Source organism: Nycticebus coucang, chromosome 15, assembly GCF_027406575.1.
Source record: "Nycticebus coucang isolate mNycCou1 chromosome 15, mNycCou1.pri, whole genome shotgun sequence".
NCBI classification, from domain to species: Eukaryota; Metazoa; Chordata; class Mammalia; order Primates; family Lorisidae; genus Nycticebus; species Nycticebus coucang.
In genome coordinates, this window is record NC_069794.1 from 63,873,776 (window position 1) to 63,892,701 (window position 18,926).

The following is an 18,926-nucleotide window of genomic DNA, read 5'->3' on the forward strand; positions in this document are numbered from 1 at the left end:
TCAAACTCTTAGGCTCAATCGATTCTCTTGCCTCAGCCTCGCCAGTACCTGGGACTACCACGATAGCTTGCCACGATACCCAGCTATTTTTAGAGGTGGGGTCTCGCTCTAGCTCAGGCTAGTCTCAAACTTGTGAGTTCAGGCAATCCACCTACCTCAGCCTCTCAGGGTTCTAGGATTATAGGTATGAGCCACCGCGCTTAGACTATTTTTTTTTTTTTTTTTTTTGAGACAGAGTCTTGCTCTGTTACCTGGACAAGAGTACTGTGGTATCAGCCTCGCTCACAGACACTGCAAACTCTTAATAACAAATATCTACTGTTAAAATATTAAACAGCTTGCCCCCACACGTGGCTAATTTTTTCTTTTCTTTTCTTTTTTTTTTTTTTTTTTGGCCGTTTTTGGCCAGGGCTGAGTTTGAACCCACCATCTCTGGCATAGGGGGCCAGCACCCTATTCCTTTGAGCCACAGGAGCCGCCCTTATTTTTTTTATTATTATTATTTCTTTTTAATAGATAGGGTCTCACTCTGTTGCACAGATTGATCTCAAATTCCTACACTCAAGTGATCCTCTTGCCTCAGTCTCCTGAGTCACTGGGATTATAGGCCTGAGCCACTGCACTGGGCTGATCTTTATTTGTTTTATAGGAGAAAACACAAGTTCAAGGAGGTCACACAAGGTCAGGATAAGAAAAGAACTCCTATTGCTGCCTATGTTCTTTCCCTTTTTTACCAAGGCTTCTCAAACTTTTCCCTCTCTAGAGAACATATTGTGTGATCTGCCTGCCCCAAGAAATCCCATGCTTTTGAAAGATGTTACCTACCAAACTGCATCTATTAAACAAACTATTTTACTGTAGTTTAGTTAATCAAAAACAAAGAAACTGCAAGTTAAAGTTTCTGATCAACACAAGCTAACCAGCTGGCCATACTGAATTGATAAAATTTTGGTAGAAAAAGCCTTTATGGAGGAAATGGACATGCTACATAAAGCTTTAGGAAATTATGAAAATGATTTACAGTTCAGCATTAGAGCCTTGAAGTTACGAAGAGCCTTGGGAGCAACCAGGACCCCATGTTCTGAACCACTGTTCAGAGGCCTGCTGCCTGAAAATTAAAGTCTTAAAAGAGAATGCCTGTGTTCCAGCATGAGCGAGTGTGTTGAGCTGATGCCTTTCTTTTGCTTTTGCTTTTGCATACAGATTGAGTACGAAAGGAAAAAGAAAGAAGATGGAAAGCGAGCCCGAGCTGATAAACAACACGTTTTGGACATGCTATTTTCAGCCTTTGAGAAACATCAGTACTATAACCTTAAGGACTTAGTGGATATCACAAAACAACCAGTGGTATGTATATGTTCATATTGATCCTTTGCACATGTTCTGCTTCATTAACTTGTCATTACTGAAGAAAAATGTGTTGTAATTAATATGATTAAGTTTCCATTTATGTATACTAATGACAAATTTCATGTTAACACTAAGAAACGATGTCTTGAAGCAGCCATTTGAGGGTTCTTCTGGGTAATTCCATTTCTTTATATTAGATTTCAAATAAGCATAGTATCAACAATTCCATATGAAGAAAAGGAATTATGCTCCTTCATTTCTAGAATCTGCCTCTCACTAGATCCATTTAAGCTTGAGCTAAACTGCCCTTTAAAATTATGCTTGGGGCTTGGCACCTGTGGCTCCAGCAGCTAACGTGCCAGCCACATACACCTGAGCTGGCAGGCTTGAATTCACCCCCGGGCCCACCAAACAACGATGGGTGCAACCAAAAAATAGCCGGGCATTGTGGCAGGCACCTGTGGTCCCAGCTACTTGGGAGGCAAAGGCAGGAGAATCGCTTGAGCCCAGGAGTTGGAGGTTGCTGTGAGCTGTGATGCCACAGCACTCTACCCAGGGCAACAGCTTGAGGCTCTGTCTTGGGTGAGAGTGGGGGTGGGGCGGCTTGGATTGGTGTATTTTCCATTTTTAAGGAAAATTTTAATAAATTGATATTTTAGAAAGTTTATCTTTGTTCTATAAATAGTCATTTTTTTCTTCTATAGACTTTTGTCCTTATTTACTAATAATTTGTATTACTTATCCATTCATTTAAATGCTAGTAACAATAAGGGATCCAAATCCTTTCTCCAGTCTTTGAGTCATATTTTTTTCCATTCAACTGTCTTACACCAAATGTCATCAAAATATCAGACTGAATTATAACAGTATTTACCTGGAGTTTAAAAAGTTAGATGAAAACCTTTTCTCTCATTTCCTTTACCATGTTGTTTACTCTGCCAGTATACTGATGGTATGTTGATTACTGCTAGTCCATTTATTTGGTTCAGAATATGTAACAAGATTTTTTAAAAAAATTTTAACATAAGCAAATAACCTATTCATTAAAGGTTCTGGTATGTTTTTCCTGATTTATACAAAGCATCAGGAAAGGATTTATGAAACTTTAGTGTTCACTGTACAGTTTCTCCTGCAAAGATTTATTTACCAGTTTTATACATCAACCTTTTACTTTTTATTAAGAAATTAATTTTAAATTCCAAAAGATCTAAATACATGTTTTAATAGAGAAGAAGAAAGTGCTCTTGCTGTAATGTTACCAACTCATCTTAAATGAATGGCTTCACTGCTTTTGGCATCAAAGCCTTAGAAACAGCATTCTGAGGTAGATAAAAAATTTGAAATAGAATAATTCATTAGCTAAGCTGTGTTTCTTCTGGTTTTAATAAATTATCTTTGTATTTATACAGACAAATATATCTATATGAAAAGGCCATTAGCTGTGAGAGCAGAGATAATGAACTTTATCTTTGTATTTATACATTTAAATATATCTATATGAAAAGGCCATTCCAGAAACTCTGAGAGTAGACAAGACATTCTAATGGAATAAAACATACGCAAAAAATTACATATGGGAACATAAGCACTCATAGAGGGGCAGTCATATGATACTAAGGAAAGCAGTTTATTTCTTGAGCAATGAAGCAATTTCTTCACATGGGATACAGATTTATTTGTTTTGCACCAACAAAAAGGGATTACTAGTATATCTCTCAATTTTGGCTCTTTAGATAATTTTTCTGTGGTTGTACAGTAGAGCTTCTTAACTCATGATCAGTGGATAGACTTTCAGGGATCCATTAACTTCCTGAATCTGTGCAAAAACATAAGGTTTTTTTTCTGAGAAATAGATCCATGGTTTGTATCAGAGTCTCATAGACAACCACTGATCTAGAAACTAAAATGCTTCTACTAGTTAGATATTAAATTGCCTCAGCAATCATAAGATTCTTGAAGACAGAGTTCCATGTCATCCCTATCCCTAAATATCCATCTATCCCATAACATACCCATAGTAGAAATTCAGTAAGTTATTTAATGAATTGGTTTGAAAAAAGAAAAATTCTCCAAGGACCAACATATTTTGACAGGCCTTGTGTCATTTCTGGTGGGGGTGGGAACAAAAGGCCGGTGTCAAGAAAGTGTGGAAACCTGTGCCTGGCTGCAGATTGGCCCGAGGTAGAGTTACCCTCACCCAGAGAAAGGGCAAAGAAGTGTCAGCACAGACGCCAGTCCTGTGTTTACCTCAGGAATCTGAGCAAGTGACATCCATTCCTCATGTTGAGGGAGTTGGAGTAGATAATCTTAAGATCCTTTCTAGCTGTAAATCTGTGATCCCTTTCCCTCTCCTATTTCATCCCTCTCCATCTCTCTCTCACATTTGAATTGATGGGTAAAGTCTATTGACCTAGAAAGGAAATTGCCAAAGCCCAGCTCTTTTCCAGGTAAGTAACTATCCCCTTTAAAAGGTTCCCAGGACACAGTGAGTCTGTCTGTACTAATGGTCATCAGTACACCCCTACTTGATTTCATTTTAGTTTGAGCAATACCCAAGAGAACTGAAGAATCTATTCTGTTTCTGTTGTCCACACTGGTGATCCAGGAAAGGAAGCTTCCTGGTACAGTGGGAGGAACACTGGATTTGTAGTAATGGAATATCAGTTCTAGAAAGGTACTTAAGTACATTTAATATTTAACATACTTAACATATGGCATACTTAATATACAATTTACCAGTATGTTCAAAATACTGTAAAATTATAATATGTAAATGTGTTTAAAATAATACCTAGTTTACTGGATTCTTGGGATAATTATATAATGTTTGTGAAAGATGCTTTTTATTATTAGTATACAGATTTATTACGATTATACAGATTTTCTTTTTGAGGGGGAGGATGAGACCAGAGTCTCACTTTCTTGCCCCAATAGAGTGCTATGGCATCATAGCTCACAGCAACTTCAAACTCTTGGGCCAAGTGATACTCTTGCCTCAGTCCTCCCAAGTAGCTGGGACTACAGGCACCTACCATTACACCCAGCTGTTATTAGAGACGGAGTCTCAGTCTTGCTCAGGCTGGTCTCCTTGAACTCATGAACTCAGGCAATCCACCCACCTTGGCCTCCCAGAGTGCTGGGATTATAGGTATGAGCCACAGCACCCAGTCTTACTAAACAGATTTTTAAGCCCTGTGTGAAAGAGATCTTATTCATGTCAATAAGTTCTTCAGTATATTCATTTAATGGCATTCTTACATTGTAGCCTTTCATTTTCTGATGGCTCTCAGTGCCACTTTTAACAAGTTTCTAACCATGAAGTGTATGACTTTAGCACATCTGCTACCATCTGCTTTCTGACCATTATAATATCATATTTGACTTTTGTTGTTGTTGTTGCAGTTTGGCCAGGGCCAGGTTCAAACCTGCCACCCTCAGTATATGGGGCCAGTGCCCTACCCACTGAGCCACAGGTGCCGCCCCATGTTTGACATATTTTTGAGTGTTAAGTATTTTCTTGTTTTTCCAGTTCCTTCTTTTCTATTCTTCTTTCTAAAAAACTTTCATTTCTTCAAGCAAAATTATTGATTAGAGGAACTGTCATTATGGCCTATCTTTTTTCTGATTTGCTAGCATGTGACTTCCATAAACAGTCAGAAAGAGTGAAAGTTACTCATCAAAGGCAAATAATACCAATTTGAAAAGGCCAAGCTCTGATAACTGGTATAAAGCCTGGAGCGTGGTATCCATTTTAAAGGGTGTTGTCTTAGTTCGGTTTCTTTTGCTTATAACAGAATACCCGAAAATGAATTTATTTCTTATAGTTATGGAGATTGAGAAATTTAAGGTCAAAGGGGCCACACCACATCGGGTGACATTCTTGCTGGTGGAGACTCAGTGTGGAAGTAGTGGCACAGGTTTAGCATGCTCAGTCCTCTCTTCTATTTTTATAAAGCCACCACTCTCACTCCCATAATCCATTAATCTAGTACCTATTAATCCACAAATGGATTAATCCATTCATGAGACCCAGTCACCTCTTAAAGGCTTACTTCTCAGTATTACAACCTTGGTGATTAAGTTTCAATATGAGTTCTAGAGGGTGCAAATATTCAGACCATAACAGATTTGTTTTTTTTCTTTATTAGAATCAGGTTCTCACTATGTTGCCCAGGCTGGAGTGCAGTGGTGCAGTCTTAGCTCACTGCAGCCTTGAACTCCTGAGTTCACGTGATCCTCCCAAATCAGCCTCTTATTTTTTTTTTCCCCAAGACATTGTTTTAATTTGTCGCCCTCAGTAGAGTGCTATGGCATCATAGCTCACAGCAACCTCAAACTCTTGGGCTCAAGCGATTCCCTTGCCTCAGTCTCCCAAGTAGCTGGGACTATAGGTACCTGCCACAGTACCTGGCTATTTTTAGAGATGAGGTCTCACTTTTGGCTCAGGCCTGGACCATGTCCAGATTTTTTTTTTTTTTTGGTAGACACAGTGTCTCATTGTGTGGGTACCAGGTGTTCTCAAACTCTTAGCCTCCTAAAGTTCTGAGACTACAGATGTGTCCCATCAGTCCATTCCAGCTCATAGCTGATATTTTTATGTGGTTTAACTTTTGGTTTTTTTCTCCCTTCAAAAAAAGCCGAGCCTGGTGGCTCACTCTTGTAATTCTAGCACTCTGGGGGGCCAAGGCAGGTAGATTACTTGAGCTTACAAGTTCAAGACCAGCCTGAATAAGAGCAAGACCCCATCTCTACTAAAAATAGAAAAACTGGGGTGGCTCCTGTAGCTCAGTGGATAGGGAGCCGGCCACATATATCGAGGCTGGCGGGTTGGAACCTGGCTCGGGCCAGCTAAAAAACAACAATGACAACCGCAACAACAACCAAAAAAATAGCCAGGCGTTGTGGCAGTGCCTGTAGTTCCAGCTACTGGAGTGAACCACTTGAGCCCAGGAGTTTGGGGTTACTGTAAGCTATGATGTCATGGCACTCTACCTAGGGTGACAGTGAAACTATCTCAAAAAAAAAAAAAAAGGTGAAAAGTAAGAGGGAGCCTATTATTTCTTCCCAGCAGTCTTTGATTTTTAACTTTGGACATGTTATGTCTAGTTTTTTCATATTTTGTTATTATCCCGTGTAATAGGAGGACATGTAGCATTTCCTTTGAAGAAATAAACCATTAAACTTTATCTAATTGCTCCTTTTGAAACACCAAACTGCCAGTACCACTCTGAGCCCAAATACACTGTTCTCTAACATAGCATTCATTTATCAGTGTTCCTTTAACCGTACATTTCTATTGAAAGTATCATCATAAATAAGCTTTGATTATAACTGAACCTCTCTTAATTTCCTTGTGCTCTATCCACCTAATTTCAGGTCAGGATTCCAAAAAGTTGAACTTCAGTTGTTGATGATCCTTTCTGACTCAGTAGTCCCCAATCATGTCAATCCAGTGGGCCATTTTAAAATTCAGAATATGTAATTAAGTAATTTATTAAATTGCTTCAAATCAATAGGAAAAGCTAGAGGAAGCTTGGTGCCCATACTTTGAATTCACTAGCTTTAAACAATGCTCAACAGACAGTTATTTATTTGCAAGGTAGATTTTCAGTAAATAAAATGGTCACACTGGTGTATCAGCAATAAAGTGGTATTAACCTTATCTTCAGAGTTTGATCCTAGAGAGGCACAAATAAGAGCTTGAATAAAAGTAACTTAATCAGAAGTTGGAATCGATAAGATAGAGAATCATAGGCTTTCTTACAGGATAAAATAGCCAGAAAATTTAAGATACTGAACATTTCTATGAAAAATAAAAATTTATGGCTTGGCACCCATAGCTCAATGAGTTGGGCTCCAGCCACATACACCGAGGCCGATGGGTTCAAGACTGGGCCGGACCTGCTAAACAAAAATGACAACTACAGCCAAAAAAATAGCCAGGCTTATACAAATTTTGATGTATAGATCTATGACTCAAGATCATACAGGTAAAAGGTACCTTAGAAATTATCCAATTCAATTTTCCAATTTATGAGTCTAAAGAAGGGAGTTGGCTAGTGGCTTGAACACAGTTGTCTTAACTTCGGGCTAGGAATATCTCTCACCACGTTGCCTTTTCTACCGTTAGATACATGTGTAGATCTATGGATAAGCAAGGAAAATATTTTTCTAACAATCGGAATGCCTTTTTAATGGGAAGGAAAAAGAACCAATTTCTCAATCAGGCAGATTGTTTTCTAATTTCTATATTATTAAGAATTATAATTGGCTCAGCACCTGTAGCACAGTGGTTACGGCGCCAGCCACATACACCAAGGGTGGCGGGATTCGAACCCAGCCTGGGCCAGCTAAACAACTGCAACAACAACAAAAAATAGCTGGGCGTGTGGCGGACGCCTGTAGTCCCAGCTACTAGGGAAGCTGAGGCAGGAGAGTCGCTTAAGCCCAAGAGTTTCAGGTTGCTGTGAGCTGTCTTGCCAGGGCACTCTACCAAGGGCGATATAGTAAGACTCTGTCTCAAAAAAAAAAGAAAAAGAGTTACCATTGATCTAAGCCAGGCATGAAGAGAACAGAATTTACGCTTTTATCTTAGCTCATTCAGTTCCTAATCTAATAGTAAAAAACAGATACTTTTAATGTTTGAAGGTCATTCATTCTCAAATTTACTACTTAATAAGTGCTGTTTTTATTATAATGCTTTGTACTGAGATATCTTTTCCCTTTTTTACTTGATTCTTTTTTTCATTGCATTCTTATTTTTAGAGACAAAGTCTTACTTTGTCACCCTTGGTAGAGTGCTGTGGCATCATAGCTCACAGCAGCCTCCAACTCTTGGGCTCTTGCCTCAGCTTCCTGAGTAGCTGGAACTTTGTGACCCGTCACAATGCCTGGGCATTTTTAGAGACAGGGTCTCTCACTCTTGCTTAGGCTGGTCTTGAACCTGTGAGCTCAGGCAATCCACACCCCTTAGCCTTCCAGAGTGTTGGGATTATAGGCATGAGCCACCACGCCCAGCCTTTTCTTTGCATTTTTATTTATTTTATTTATTCAGTTTTTTTTTTTTTTTTTGGAGACAAGAGTCTCAAGCCGTTGCCCTAGGTAGAGTTTCGTGGCGTCACAGCTCACACCAACTTCAAACTTTTGAGCTTAAGCGATTCTTTTGCCTCGGCCTCCCAAGTAGCTGGGACTATAGGCGTCTGCCACAATGCCTGGCAATTTTTATTGTTGTTGTTGTTGTTGAGTTGTCATTGTTGTTTAGCAAGCCCAGGCTGGGCTCAAACCCAGCATCCTCAGTATATGTGGCCGGCGCCCTACACGCTGAGCTACGGGCACCAAGCCTACAATTTATATTTCAAAAGGAATTTTGTTTTCATCTTTATTGTTTTGAATATCTCTGATTATATTTTCCTAGTTAACAATTTCTAAATTTACTGTGTGTGTGTGTATATTTGTTCCCAATTGGAAGCCATAATATTCCAAGGTTGTTATGTTCAGTATACAAATAAACTAATACAGTTTAGAAACATGTCTTTAAACAAGGTTAAAATTAAAAGTTTGGGCCTTGCACTTTGTTTATCTGAAATATTCAAACATGCGAAACATCTGTCAGTGCCACATAGATGAGATATTACTAGAGTGAGGTAATTCACTAGCACAAAAATATTAATGCAATAATCTTTTTTTTTCAAGATTCGGAGTAAGTAAGTAATAAAGTAGGGCTGTGGGGATGGGCTGGGGCTTATGCCTTGACTTTCATTATCGTTCTGTCTGCTTCTCAAAGGGAGGGATGCAGCCACTGGGACCCCGAGAAAGAGATAGGGTAGGAGTCTCGTAGGGAAGAGGAGATGAAACCAGAAGAAAAGGAGGAGGAAAATGCAGAGATGGTCCCCGTCCCTGTTCTGGGGGAGTCCCCAGCATCACCTTCCTCTCCTGTTCAGTTTTCTTTCTCCAAAGGAATAAAAGCATCTGTTTCCTTTGTTCACAGTTTCTTCCTAATATGTAGTTTATTTTTATTTATTTATTTTTTTTGAGACAGAGTCTCTCTATGTCACCCTAGGTAGAGTGCCATCACAACTCACAGCAACCTCCAACTCTTGGGTTTAAGCAATTCTCTTGCCTCAGCCTCCCAAGTAGCTGCGACTACAGGTGCCTGCCACAACACCTGGCTATTACAGTTGTCATTATCATTTAGTAGGCCCAGGCTGGGTTTGAACCTGCCAGCCCTGGTGTATGTGGAGCCATGTAGTTTATTTTTTCATGGAAGAATTTTATGCCTTAGAGTCGTTAACATCATCATTAAGTGTGTTGGGCTGGTGACGTCTCTTAAAGGAGTCCCAGTTATTCATGCAAAATCACATAAAGGTGAAATAACTTTGAAATTATCACAGAACTGAAAAATGCCCTTCTTGTCACTGGATCACTTTATAAAAAGCACATAGTGCATTTCACTTTAACTGCATTAATCAGTGCCATTTTTGGTGTAGATGTGCATATTCTATATTCAGTCTAAACTTTTGGGGAAAATTTTGTGGCTAGAAGACTAATAGGGTCAAATCATTAGCTTAGTAGTTGATGATCAGCTCCCTGTCAAAGGTGTGTGTTTTTAATCAACTTTGAAGAATTTAGATATAATTGATTTGTTATTATATATGTGCATATATGCTTATCACTGAAATACCTAGTAAAGTACAAGCAGATAAGTCCTCTATTTGGTTGACAGAGCAGTATAGGAAAAGATGAATATGAGAAATGGTAGGAGGTGGAGGAAGGGAAGGAAAGAGAAAAAGACTAAAATAGGCTACTGTGCCTTGTGACTCTAGATAGGTTTGTCTCAATTTGGGGGAAAAATAAGGAAGTTGATGCATAGGTTTCTGGTTTTGGGGCATCACAGTTTTATCTTCAGCCACAAATGCAGACAACATCCTAAACACTTGACTTCTTTGGTCAAGCACTGTGCCATTTCCTTCCAAAGAAGCTGTCTGTGATGTTCTATTCCTTTTTTTCTCTGCATTAAGACTTGCTGTAAACTCTCTCCCACACATCACTTTAATGAAGAATTGCTGGACCTGAGCCAGTGTATTCAGATCTTGTGCTGCAGCATGGCACATAGTTTATAATGAGAAATATCCCCAATCCTCTGTGACATAAAGGTGATCTGCTCAGTTCTAGAGTCCTTTCTTTAAAATACAGGTGGTTAGACAAAGGATTAAATTGGAAAATCGTAACGTTTGGAATAAGTAAGAGGAGGAGAACTTGTTTCTCTTGGTCTCTGCACTGAATTGTATACTGTTCAAATCAAATAATCAAATGTCCATACTCAAAGAACCTAACCTCTTTATGCAGGCTGAGTTAAGTGTCCCTTCTCTGCTCTTATATACCTGTACATTTGCTCTTGTTGCTGTATAATTGCTTGCTCACAGGCCTCTGCCTTTGCTCCCCCACCCTGAGCTTAAACTACCAACTTTGGAGAAGATGACTGTGTATCATTGTACCTGGAACATTGTAGGTGCTGAAAAAAATATTTGAGTGAACATACAAATGAAAAATAAAGGTAAATGAGATTACCAAGTAATTTTTAATCTTGATAGAAACTTTAAAATCTCTTTTTTTTTTTTTTCAGTTTTTGGCCAGGGCTGGGTTTGAACCTACCACTTCCAGCATATGGGACCAGCGCCCTACCCCTTTAAGCCACAGGCGCCCCTAAAATCTCTTTCTTTATTGGCATTGTCTCTCTCCAACAACACTGTAGCACTATAGTACAGATTTTACTTATAAATTTCATTCAAATTCGGGTAATAAAGTAAACTTTTGTTTCTCAAACTGGGCCATTGCTTGAATTCTAAAAATGAACCAGAATTCAAATGGTCTGTTTTTATGGACCGTCTTAGTGATCTGCTCCCCGCCCTACCGGTCCTCTAGCTGCCTTGTTGCTCTTAAGCACAACCTATTCACTCTGCATCAGAATGCGGAGTCTCTGTGATGTGCAGGCAGGCACTTTTGAATAGGAACATGTGGTTTAAGAGGCAGGTGAGACATGTAAATAAAGGATTATAATATAGCATAATAAGGGTTATCATCAAAGTATGTGCGGTATGAAACGTAAGTCTAAGGGGTAAGGTTGTCAGGAAGTTTCTCTGAGAAAGTGACATGTGGACCTGCTCTTAAATGATTAGGGGTCCAGATTTGAGGAAAGGGGATAAACGTTACAGGGAAAGGAAACAGCCCTAATGGAAAAAACAGAAACATGAATATACAATGTATGTCTAAGAGGAAGTATTGGAAATGAAGGCAGAAGGAGAAAGCAGACCCAGCTGACGCCTGTGTAGGAGTTTGGACTTTACAGGCCAAAGGGGAAGCCACTGCGATGTTTTAGACAGAGGAATGGCGTGACCTCGTTGTCTCTGTTCATGTCTTCTTCCCGGTGGGATTTTCTGACCTCCTTTTCCCCTGTCATCACTACTACTTTCTCTGCCAATGCTTTGTGCCTACTCCCTTGCCAAGCCCCTCCATTAGAGGGGAGTAAAATGGTCTTAGGTTGCAATTTGGAACATCCTAAAAATCTAAGAAACCGCATCCCCCCTCCCCCCCCAAAAAATCTATGCCGTTGCAAGGCATCGTGACCCTAATCCCATTTTTTATTTGACAACAGACTATGATTATTGCATTCCATTCTTACTCTTGCAAGGAACAAAGAGTGATGCCTTGGTGTATAAAAAAATATTCAGTATCCTCGTATCGTACTAGATTACCAAAATAGACTACATGTGAAGGCAACTGAATTTGTACACTGTAGTTTTCTTAATACTGTATTTTGAGTTTAATGCTTTTTAGACTTTTCATTTTCTGTGCCTAGATCAGTGGTTCTCAAGCTTCCTAATGCCGTGACCCTTTAATACAATTCCTCGTGTTGTGGTGACCCCCCAACCATAAAATTAATGAAAATAATTAGCGTTAATGAAAATAATTTTATGGTTGGGGGTCACCGCAACATGAGGAACTGTATTTAAGGGTTGTGGCATTAGGAAGGTAGAGAACCACTGGCCCTAGATTATAAATGGACACACTACACTTAAAATCAAAAAAGCTTGTTTTCTATTGGGCTACCAAAATGCTCCTGGCAATCGCTGTTTTCATTTTGACCCATTGCAGTGCATCCACAATTGTGTGATTGTTTGCGCAACATTATCTTAGCCATTCTCATAATAAGCCATTCTTTGGAATTTTACAAAGATGTCATTCTTGGCACCTAAACTGAGAATCATTTGTGCCTAACCCATCATTTCCCATTTATGAATCTTGTTCAATTAGAAAGTAGTTTATGAACACTGTTCCATTTTTTAAATGTAATTTGAAGTAGCAGATGGCAGATGTGCGTGTTACCTTGATTTTTTAAGCCTTTGTGCTTACTCATTCACAGGGGTCTGTCTGGTAGTGAAGCCAACCATGGAAAGTGGGGGAGGCAGGCAAGCTCCTGGAGAACCCACGGTGCATTTGGTCCATTGCTGCCACCTGCCGGGGCCTGGCTGCTAAAATGGGAAGGCTGCCCAAGGGCGAGTTAAGCCATCCAAGCTGTTTATAAAGAACCCATGTGAAGGTGCTAATCAGCTGTTATGTTTCTAGGTGACAACCTGCTCCTAACCAAAAGGACTTTATGAAATGTAGAGCCTTATATTAGTCAGTGGTTTCTTTTTGTTTTAGGTTCTTTTTTGAGACAGAGTCTCACTTTGTTGCCTTGGGTAGAGTGCTGTAGTGTCATAGCTCATAGCAACCTCAAACTCTTAGGCTGAAGTGATCCTCTTGCCTCAACTCTCCGAGTAGCTGGGACTACACTTGCCCGCAATAATGCTCAGCTGTTTTTTTAGAGACGGGGTTTCGTTCTTGCTCAGGCTGGTCTCAAACTCCTGAGCTCAAGAAATCCACCTGGCTTGGCCTCCCAGAGTGCTAAGATTACAGGCATGAGCCACTGTGCCGACCTTGTATTAGTTGGTGTTAGTGGTGTTAGATTCTGTTGGTAACACGTAATCTCTAGCAGTGGTGAAGCTAAGAGAACTAAGCAACACATCAGGGACTCGAAGATTCTAGAATGTCAGAGCTGGAAGAACCTTAAAGCAGATGTGATGGAAGTTTAGTGTAGTTAAGTGAGTCACCTAAAGACTTGTTAAAATGCAGATTCCTGGCCTAACATGAGAGAGTTTGTTTTAGTAGAGCTAGTAGATGAGGCTTATTTAATAAGCTTCCTATGAGATTTTCATGCAGGCAGTCTAGTACCACACTCAAGAAGGGGAGTTCCTAAATATTATCTAGACTGTAACTTCTGAATATATATATATATATATATATATATATTTTTTTTTTTTTTTTGCAGTTTTTGGCTAGGGCTGGGTTTGAACCCTCCATCTCCAGCATATGGGGCTGGCACCCTACCCCTTTGAGCCACAGGTGCCGCTCCTGAATAATTTTTCTTATTACTGCCTCATTTCAATTAATTTTTTAAAATTACATCTTCTGGCTCGGCACCTGTAGCACAATGGTTTGGTGCCAGCCAACATACACAGGGGCTGGTGGGTTCAAACCCGGCCCACACCCACCAAACAACAATGACAACTACTACAACAACAACAACAAAATAGCCGGGCATTGTGGCAGGCACCTATACTCCCAGCTACTAGGGAGGCTGAGACAAGAAAATTACTTAAGCCCAAGAGTTTGAAGTTGCTGTGAGCTGTGACTTAATGGCTCTCTACTGAGGGTGACATAGTGAGACTCTGTCTCAAAAAAAGTAATGAGTCATAGTACTATTAACTGCCTTGTTGAAGCATACACACTGAATTTATTGTTAGATTGGTTCATTGTGCAGCGAGAAAAGATCACTTTTAAATAATTAACTTTTCTTTCTTCAAGAAAAGATACTGTAATTTATATTGGTCAGCTTATAGTGGACTGCTTTTTGGGCCTTCAGCATTGGCAAACAAAAGTGGAGTTTAGTATCCCACTTAAAGTAGCCATCATTTCTATGAATATAGTAATCATTTAGTAAATGTCTGTAGAATTCTTAGGGACTGAAAATACCACAATACAGACTCTTCCTTTTGGGCGAGCCAAGCACAAAAAAGCCTATGGTTTGTAGCATCTGTTATCGTTACTTCTTATTTCTTACCCTGTGTTTGCAAGTTTGGCCAAGATACAAGCAATAGTAAATACAAATAATACCCTTCCTTATTACGCATGAAAAATAAGTATCCTAAGAGCAAGTTCGAGAACTCACCTTAGAACTTATTTCATTAAATATTATCATTTCAAAAATATTTGTCTTTTTTTTTTTTAGGACATATCAGATATTAAACTGGTAAGAATAGATACTATACTTGATCTTAGTAAAAGGCCAAGAAGCAGTAATACTTGTCATTTTTAATATATGCTATACTCCTGAAAGTACTAATTTCAGTCTGTGAACTGATTCCTTGAGGCCATTGAACTCAAGGGCAGATTACACTTGGTATACTGTGTCATCTTAATGCATTTAAGCACCGGTAATTTTCCAGTGTATTTTCATCTAGACTTTTTTTTTCAAGTTGGCTTTTAAGACTGCCAACCTGAGGTGGGGTGGGGTGGGCGGGTGATGGCTCATGCCTATAATCCTAGCACTCCTGGAGGCCGAGGGGAGTGGATTGTTTGAACTCAGGAGTTCAAGACTAGCCTCATCTCTAAAAATAGCCGAGCGTTGTGGCAGGCACCTGTAGTCCCAGCTACTTGAGAGGCAGAAGCATGTGGATTGCTTGAGCCCAAGAGTTTGAGGTTGCTGTGAGCTAAGATGCCATGCTTTAGCATGTAATTTATTTAAAATTTTGTTTCCTGCCTTCATAATCTCATCTGTTAGAGTTTTTTATTTTTGTTTTTTTTAGGGATACCTGAAGGAAATCTTGAAAGAAATTGGTGTACAGAATGTAAAAGGGATCCACAAAAACACATGGGAGCTGAAGCCAGAGTACAGGCACTATCAAGGAGAAGAGAAGAGTGATTAAGAAGACTCCTTGCCAGAGTGCTAATGGAACACCTAACACTGGGCACGGGCATGCTGCTGGAATGCTTGAACACCGTGTGTTAATAGGGGCAAAATAACAGTGCTTTCACTGCTCTTGGTAAATTTTTTAAACCTATAGTTCTTGTAAAGTGTAGTAAGTGTTTTTTGAGGAGAAAGAACAAATTTATTTATAGACTTGTATTAAACCAGATTATTCTTAATGAGAATTGGGGTTGGTGTATTAAGTATTAGCTTTTGACACGTAAAGTTAGGAAATGTTTCTTAAATGAGGACTCTATCCTTGCTGTATCTCTGAGGTACCAATAAAATACAGATCCAAAGAGAATGGTATAGCAGGATAAAAATAGTCAACTACAGAAACTCTTAAGAGGAATAAAAAGCCAAAGTTCCTAATTCTGAAATTGTCAAAAAAAAAAAAAAACAACTCTTTTTTTAAACAGGTGATCATGTTTTGTGGTTTATACATAACTTAATAAAAAAAAGAACATTTAAATTTGTAGTGAGATGGTGGTTTTCATCATTAGCTTATTTTACGCTAGTGATATTGATATGAGAAATGGATAAAATCATGGTCAATTTTTGTTTCTTTTTGCTTTTAAAATAATTAGTTTCCCACACCCTATACCTAGATACAAAATAGATATTAAACACACAGTGCCCAGTTAGCAATTTAGACACATCCTCTTAGTCCAGATCCTCTTAGACTGCTGTAATCCTAGCAGTCTGGGAGGCTGAGGGAGGAGGATTCCTTAGATTCCAGAGTTCAAGACCAACCTGAGCAAAAGTACAATCCTGTCTCTTCTAAAAATAGAAAAAATTAGTGAAGCATGGTGGCAGGACCTGTAGTCCCAGCTACCTGGGAGGCTGAGGCAGAAGGATTGCTTGAGCCCAGGAGTTTGAGATTGCCGTGAGCTAGACTGACACCATGGAACTCTAGCCCAGGTGACAGACCAAGACTCTGTCTTAAAAAAAAGAAAAAGGAAAAAAAAAACAGAAATACCTTCCCCAAATGTCAAGATATGTTTCCCCCAGTTCAATTATGAGCTCCTGGGTGGCACCTGTGGCTCAGTTAGTAGGGCGCCGGCCCCATATACTGAGGGTGGTGGGTTCAAGCCCAGCCCCTGCTGAACTGCAACCAAAAAAAAAAAAAAAAAAAATAGCCGGGTGCTGTGGCGGACGCCTGTAGTCCCAGCTGCTCGGGAGGCTGAGGCAGGAGAATCGTGGAAGCCTAAGAGCTAGAGGTTGCTGTGAGTCCTGTGACATCATAGCACTCTACTGAAGGCGGTAAAGTGAGACTCTGTCTCTACAAAAAAAAAAAAAAAAATTATAAGCTCCTTAAAGACTGGCTTCTGGAAGTTTACTGCCCACTCAAGAGCTGTACATTGGACATCATAAGGCAAATGATACCAACAAATTGAAGGAAGGTTATGGGGGCCCAGCTGAAACAGAAGAAGTTCATGTCCATTTGTGGGGTGTGAAAATGTTTCTTTCATCTTTCTCTTGAATTTTTAAATAAAAGCGATACATGTACATGGTCAAAGTTTTTTCTAACACAACAGGCTATATACATGGTATTAGGCAATTCCAAAATTATGCCAACAAACAAAACCACTGAAACATAAAAAGCTCTAGCAAGCTAAGCACATTGAAAAGTTGTTTTTATACTTGTTTGTTTGGTCACTTGCTTCTGAATACCTACAACCAATAAGTAGCAAATGCCAGCAATTCAAGAAAATGTTATGTAATTAAATCAAGGGCTGGGCTCTATGGCTTATGCCTGTAATTCTAGCACTCTGGGAAGCGAAGGCGGGTGGATTGCTTGAGTTCAGGAGTTGGAGACCAGCCTAAGCAAGAATGAGATTCCATCTCTACTAAAAAAATAGAAAACCGGCGGCGCCTGTGGCTCAGTCGGTAAGACGCCGGCCCCATATACCGAGGGTAGTGGGTTCAAACTCGGCCCCGGCTGAACTGCAACAAAAAAAAAAAAAAATAGAAAACCTCGCTGGGCATCATGGCTGGTGCCTGTACTCCTAGCTTCCCAGGAAGGGAAGTCCTTTGGCATTCTCTCTGTCGTTTGTGTAAGAGTCCAGGAGATGACAGGCTGGCTTCCTTTTTGATTCTGTTTTCTTTCTGACATGAGTCCAAAGTGGGTTTCGGAGCCGAATAGTCTCCTAATATGTAAGAGGAAGGATCAGAAGTCATTTTTTTAACCTCATTTTTCTTAATATTTCCTGTCTTTTTTCTTCCTGCCTTTCCTTAAAGCAGGTACCAGCATCCAAGGTACAGGAATGGTATAGCATTGTATGATGAAACGTCTGACAGATATACCAGGAGTCTAAGCCTTTAATAGTTAATATAAAAGCAATGGCTTATATCTGATTGTTAGAAACTTTGTAAATTAAAAGGGACTTTTCAGATCCTACTTCCAGTTTAAACTAGATTCTATTGTCATTTATTCTAAATTTTTACCTAAGGTATGACTTTCTTAAACATATTTTAAAATGTTGACATCTGTATAGACTAAAACTATAATCTGGTATGGTCATGAAACGCACAATGGCAGTTTTTATTTGGCAAGTATTTACTGAGCATGAATTAACATCAGACACTGGGGATAACAAAAGCAGAAGGCATAGGAAGTGTTCACAGTCTAGTGGGAAATGGAGATGTGAATCAGTAACAATACTGTGTGGGTACAGAGGTGTGAACAAAGTGTTGCTGTCGAGGAGACTGCACCAGTTAATTTATTGTCAAATTTATGTTCACCTGAAATTTCCAATGTTTAAAGCATTTGAATACAATAATGTACAATATGCTTGGTCTTAAAATGCCATGGAATATGATTAATCATTGATAATCCCTAAGACACATGATTTCTACAATGCCTTAGACTGATTATTATGAGCGCACAGTAGTTGCCTGTAATACAGTGATCAAAATAGAATGTTGAATTAAAGAGCTTACTGGGCTAGCCAGTCCTCTTGACCTCTAAACCTTACTTCTGATTAACCATTCTAGTGTTTCTCCTTGAACAAAAGCCTATCAACCACTTTGCCATTTATTTATTCAGTAAAAAGCCATCAATGCCCACTGTGTGCCAGGCACCAGGGGTAAAGGTCATGAGTGTTTGTGATAATGTGCCTTACATACCACCAATTCTCTACCTATGTTACTAGGTAAGAATAGGCGAAGAATAAAAGCTCGTGTTTATTGGCTTCTTACTGTTTGCCTGGCACCATGCATGTGACTTGTTTCATAGATATGAACCCTGAGGCACTGAGAGGGTTCACGAACTTGCCCACGGTCATACAGTAGCCAGGGACAGAGCCAGATTCACGAGGCTTCTGCTCACAACTGTGTATTAGATAATGGGTGCTCCACAGTGCTCCTCTGCTGCTGCCCACAGCTGTAGTTCACCTGCCCAGAGTCTTGTGTTTGACTTCTCACTAGTGGCCGCAGAGTCCCAAGAGTTTTCTTTACTAAACCAGAAATAATTGCTTCTGGATTTTGTCTCAGTTGCTTTGCCTTTAAA

General features: G+C 39.5%; 1 protein-coding gene and 1 pseudogene across 1 annotated transcript in view; one reads left to right on the forward strand and one right to left on the reverse strand.

The window, feature by feature from the left end:
* Positions 1–18,572, forward strand: part of GTF2F2 (general transcription factor IIF subunit 2) — a 180,132-nt gene extending 161,560 nt beyond the window's left edge. The window contains exons 7-8 of the mRNA XM_053563589.1: positions 1,204–1,347; positions 15,255–18,572. Coding sequence (XP_053419564.1) covers positions 1,204–1,347; positions 15,255–15,374 — 264 coding nt within the window. The 3' untranslated portion in view covers positions 15,375–18,572. The remainder of the gene's footprint in view (positions 1–1,203; positions 1,348–15,254) is intronic.
* LOC128567154 (uncharacterized) lies at positions 14,586–14,746 on the reverse strand (annotated as a pseudogene).
* Positions 18,573–18,926: the final 354 nt, after the last annotated feature.